The sequence below is a fragment of the Limulus polyphemus genome, unplaced genomic scaffold, assembly GCF_000517525.1.
Source record: "Limulus polyphemus unplaced genomic scaffold, Limulus_polyphemus-2.1.2 Scaffold1909, whole genome shotgun sequence".
Lineage (NCBI taxonomy): Eukaryota > Metazoa > Arthropoda > Merostomata > Xiphosura > Limulidae > Limulus > Limulus polyphemus.
In genome coordinates, this window is record NW_013667519.1 from 206,344 (window position 1) to 212,343 (window position 6,000).

General features: G+C 30.7%; 1 protein-coding gene across 1 annotated transcript in view; it reads right to left on the reverse strand.

Annotated features, from left to right (window-relative positions):
• The window catches only part of LOC106465328 (protein FAM98A-like), a 28,437-nt gene extending 22,976 nt beyond the window's left edge, over positions 1 to 5,461 (reverse strand). The window contains exons 1-3 of the mRNA XM_013925539.2: positions 5,006 to 5,461; positions 1,644 to 1,792; positions 115 to 171 (exon numbers count right to left, since the gene is read on the reverse strand). Coding sequence (XP_013780993.1) covers positions 115 to 171; positions 1,644 to 1,792; positions 5,006 to 5,058 — 259 coding nt within the window. The 5' untranslated portion in view covers positions 5,059 to 5,461. The remainder of the gene's footprint in view (positions 1 to 114; positions 172 to 1,643; positions 1,793 to 5,005) is intronic.
• Positions 5,462 to 6,000: the final 539 nt, after the last annotated feature.

Sequence of the window (6,000 nt, forward strand, 5' to 3'; positions counted from 1 at the left end):
TATATTAACATAATTAAGAGTAACAATCAGTGAAGTCTAATTTTATATACAGAAGAAAAACTAATAATAATAAAAAAAAAGCTGGCTAAAAGTTCAAAACAGTTTGAAACTTACCAACTTCTTTCAGAAATGAGCTCAACTCCAACATGAATGAACTGGCATCTTCTGGATCTGTTAATACAGTTTTTCATGATAAAGAACTATAACGTTAAACATACAATAGGAATATTATACAGAAATATATTAATTTTTGATGCAACACATGGTTTTATATGCTTATTAAACTGAGATTTCAAAATGACTTTTACTTCCAATTATCAACATGTGCCTTAATAGAGTAGCTCCAAAGTCACAAATAAAATAAAAATAGAGAGAGAAGCGTGAAGATTAATTTGTAGAAAAAAAAATTTAACAAAAATTAAATACTATAATCCACGTATAGTTATTAACAGTCAATATTTGAAAAGTTTGTAGCACCAAAACCTGATTAATGAACTGGAACACAGAGAATAGGCTGAAGCATAATCTCATTTTGGTAATGATGTTTCTAAATTTTGGAGCTCCAAGGCCTAATGGGAGAACTAGAACATATAACAGACTGCAGTAAAACAACAATGAAAGTTTAATCTGGTTTTAGTCTGAGACTTGTCCTCTTGAGCTTTTTGTTAATACAGGTATAAAAAAATAGAAAAAATATGCTAAAACAAAGCAAGTTCTAGTGGAAAGACAACAATACAAGTAGAAGCTCTTTAAAAGAAAGATTTAAAATCTAACCAGGTTTTGTTTGAACCACTGATTGGACAGTGTATGTCATACGTTTTTTGAAATTTGCATTTAAATAAATTTCTAAATTGGATTACAGAATTTTCAGCTTATCAAAGCATAGCTCTATAGAATACAGAACGAGAAGAAAAAATTGAAATTAGAAATTGTATTACAATTTTCCTAAACACAAAAGCTAGCTCAATGTATACCCTACCATTTTCATTTAAAAGATAAGACTTTCTCTGCCTTTCAACTTTAAGTATTTAAAATTAATTTTAGTAACAGCTACAGCAGACTTTTTGATATTTTTAAAGAAACAATATGATTATTTCCACCTCTATTATAGGCTGATTCTAACTTTCATTATATCACAGTGGCTTTCTGTATGATAGTATCCAAAGTGAAGATGGAAAATGTGTGTATGAATCAATAAAACTGAAGAAAGAGCCTTTTTTCAAGTGCAATATAAATGTAATCTTAATTCATTTAATATAAATACTTTATGCCTATTGTAATGTGACAGAAGCTTGACAAAACTTTTAATAATAAAACAATTATTCCTTATAGATGTTAATCATAAAACCATGAAAGTCTTACATACACTATTTTCAATGGTAAATTAGTGATTGAGAACTGTCACGACTTTCTCAGGTATACCTTAATCAAAATTAAGTAGAATCCTGAAATCATTAGGTAAATAAAAAAAACTTTTAATAAAATCATATTTTCCCAAGATATAAAATTGATAGTGCCTAAAGTAGGGCATTGGTCAAGTTGTTTATTCTGGCTAACATTCTGAGAGATGTTGAGCTAAGTTGTCTGCATCACCAAATAATATTTCTTCTGAAAGACTTATTTACTGTTGTAAAAAATCTTACCATTTATAGCATTCACATGTTCTTCCAACTTTGACAGAACTTTTAACTCATTTGACAACCATGCTATGAGCTGGGTAAACTCGACAGACTTCGGACCTCCTTCCAAAGCTTTCTGTAGACCATCACTCTCTAGCAATGGTCCAGAATACCTGTTCAGATAATTTTCAAAATATACAAGATATTATGATAATAGTATTTCTAAATTAGGCTACAAGAGAAACTACTTCAAACACTTTTAAATAAATAAGTATCCCAATTAAAAAAAAACATAATTATTCATCACTCTACAAAAAAAAAAAATCTGACAATTAAAAAGTAAAAGAAAACACTGTACCATTTACAGTATTTTTAGCTTATTAAGTTTTTAATTTATCTATATAATAAAGCACGATGTTAAGAATTGTACCCTAACTAAGAAGTAACCCATTAACTACTAATACTAGGCTTTAAACTCAAACCCGTAAGAAATGATACCTGATACTGTTTGTTAATGTAACTCCAACTCTCTTTTCAAGTGCACATTAACTTAGTTTGTTTTGAATTTTACACAGAGCTACACCAGGGCTATCTGCACTAGCCATCCCTAATTTAGTAGAGATAGAGTACAGAGAAGACAGCTAGTCAACATCATCTCTTGGGCTATTCTTTTAACAATCATTAGTGGGATTGACTGTCACATCATAGCATCCCCACAGCTGAAAGTACAAGCATTTTCGGTGACAGGAATTCAAATCTGTGACCACAGATTGTGAGTCAAAGTCCCTAACCACCAGGCCATGCTAGGCCTTTATATGTACAACACAACCTGGCAATCAAAGGTTGTCATCACACACTATTAGGAACTCTTCTAAAGTGCTCAAAAACATTTTTACTACTCACAGAGAAAATATTCCTAATTTGTGAAGTTCCTTATAAATAGATGGGGAAAGTTTTCTTTTAATTCTGATTTTGTTGAAAAACTTTCTAGGAAATCTTTTTGAAAGTAAAGCTTCTCCTCCTGATGAAATGTACCTTAAACATTGAAGAGGCTTTTAAAAAAGTTTGTAAGAACTTTTAACAGTTATTTTTAACTCACTTAAACACTATAGAAATAACTAATGACTGGAAATTTGTTATTGTAATCTTTATTTTCACAGAGGTAAAATAAAAAAAAATCACAGACCTGTTAATTTAACTTTTGTTGAAAGACATGCACTAGACTTTGCTGTCAGAGATCATTAGGAAAAGCAAATAAACTAGCAATCAAAAACAACATCCAATAAAGTTTTAGAAAAGTATTTTATTTACATATATATAGCTTATTATACTTCAGAAAGGGAATTTACCTAACAATAAAAGTCTAACAATTAGACTTAGGAGACTTGCTGTTATTATCTTTACATTTCCCACTGTCACTAGATCTAATGGCCTGCTTGGCACTAAATGAGCAATACTTTTGCAGACCCTTATAAGTGATTATGTTTACCCTTTCATAGTTCTTGCAAATTCATGAAAAATAATGCTATCGGAATATAAGGTAAATCAAGTCATTTTTTGTATTTTTAGGTGTCACATGTAGTTGCATTTCTTTCTTATTCACATAATTTCAAAAACTGAAAAGACAAATAAATAGCTAAAACTTCAAAAGTATCCCCCATTTGGATTCAAGTGGGTAAATGCAAATGTGAAATGTAAGATCTATAAGTAATTGTTAGACTAACAATAACATAAAAAAGTGCAAGGTGACAGAAGACTTCAGCTCATCAATGGCTTACCTTCTAAGGAAATAATGGACTAAAATATATACAGCCATCAACAAAAGTTTTAAGGAATTCACATAAACTGCACAATACATCAGCAAATCATTCTACAAATTTACAAATAACAGTAAAAAAATACTTGTTGATGAACAAGTAAACATCCAAAGTTTAAGACTATAACCCATAATATTTCTAACTTTTTTAATTATATTTATAAACATAGAAGATGAAATACTTGTCAACTGATGGGGAATGTTTAAATTTAATTAAAATAATGCAATCATATATTTCAAAGTAATAACTCAAACATAAAATTTATCTCAAAATTGTAATCTAGAGGAAGTCAAATGAGGTTATCATTCCTTTGTACACGGACATCTCTGACTAGGCCTAATTTACAGTAGTGTTTAATTAGGAACCTTCCTTTAAGAGTGATTCTGAATTGTTAGAAAGAGATTAATTAAAGGAGGGCTATAGGATGATTACTGAGATAAGACAGGCTAAATTATTCTTTTGAGAAATAAGTTAGAGGGGGTTTGGTTGAAGCATTCAAAATTATAAAAGGGAACAGACAGGACTGATGTATCATCTTTTTTCATGTGTAATGGTAAGACTAGGGGATATAGATTTAAAACTTGGCAGGATTAGAAGTCATTGGCAAATTATGCAGTTTTACTTTACAAAAGGGTAGTCAGCCTTTTGAATACACTGCCTTTAGGCATGGAAGATGCAACAAGATTGAGAGAATTTAAGAGAAGGCTTGATGAGTATTTGGGAGTTGAGGCTGGATATATTCATAGGAGCATTTGATAAAGTGAACAGGACAGCCATGACAGTCAAAGGTGCCCTTTCTTATCTCTCAAATGTTAACTTTCTTTGAAAATGTTACATTTAATCAGGCCATAGGTAATGCAATAGATCAGGTGTATTTGGACTTTCAGAAAGCTTTTGATAAGGTACTACAAGATTTCTCAAGATAACTGAATCTGAGTAGGGGATAAGCTAATTCAAGTAGGTTAGATAGTAGAACTTGAAGGTTCTTACAAATTGGGCAGAATCATTGTGGATTAATGATACAAGTGGTGTATCTCAAGAGTTCTAGGCTGTGTTCTTTATTTTATTACGCCTCAATTTAATTAATGACACTAAAACTGAATTTAACTGAATAAACTGGCAGATACTGGCATTTAATCTAACAAATTATGATAAAATTACCAATACAGCTCAAACCTATTGACGCTGGTGTATTTAAGATTAAAGTTTCATTGCAATCTACATCTATCATCTTGTAATACTCCTGCTGTTTACTACTACTTATACAATGCTTGTTTACGATTACTAATAGTAATAATACAACTTTAATAGTAATAGCACTAATAATATTGATATTATTACTAAAGAAAAAAACAAAGTCAAATTTGGTCCAGAGTAGTACTTTAAAGTTAAACTAAAAAATAAGATATTACTCTCATTTTACAGAAACAGATAATAATAAACCCTACAAGAATCACAACTAAATTTCAATTTCCAAATTACTTTGTTTTTCTTGCGTTAATTGACCGTTGACCCTCCTATTCCTACACATTTTATTTTTAGGCCTAATTTGATTAAGTTAGCACTTACCCAAGATCATTTAAAGAACCCAAAACATCATCAAAAACTGAAGCTGTATCCATTATATTATGCTTTCTATTTAGAAATGAGATAAATTTATATTATGAAAAAATGCAATCTCTATGCTTTAAATTTTACACCAATCTGTTTCACAATACAATTCATACATAAACCCCATCACTGCCTATCACTAAACAGTCAGTACTGATGCTACATTGACGAAACTGATCTTTTCTAGCAAAATTCCCCCAGACGTACAGATACGAAGATAACGTAACACTAACATCAAACTGTATATAATATTAATAATAAAATTTGCCGTCTGAAAAGTTAACACGCATAGAGGGGTCAGATTCACTGTTTTATAAAAATGGTAAAAAAATCGAATTTATTAAATTCGATTATCAGAACATGTGGCAAGCATAAATGTTGAGGGGAGGGGGAGGGAAGGTCTGGCACGCTGGCTGGTTCAAACCTCTTGTCCCAAGTTTTTGTATAAATGCCTTAACATGTATTATTATTATTATTTTTTTCAATTTCCGAAAACATGTTAATGTAAACTATGTCTTATTTTTTCCAGTCACCAGTTTATATTTTTAGTCCTTCTAATTCTTTCATTGTTTAATTGAAGTTTTAATCAACTTCTAATATATTTGATTTTTATGGTCCTTTTTTATCTATTCAATTGCCCCCTGGTGGCTGAGAGCTTAAACCGCTAAAAATCGAGTTTCGACACTCGCGGTTGGCACAGCACAGATAGCCCATTTAGTTTTGTGCTTGACAATAAACACTATTTAATTATTTTTATCTCACAAAACCACATTTGATAAAACTCTTCTAACTGTTAAATATAAAGATTTTTGTTTCACGAATTGTTGTAAGTTTCTAAATTGCATCTATTACGACAGAGGAAGTCAGGCGACGCCGGGAGGATGTGCAATGGAGTTTCTCGAAGGATCATGAATTTGCCCGCCAGCTCGAGTGTGATCTAGATGCCCTCTTTT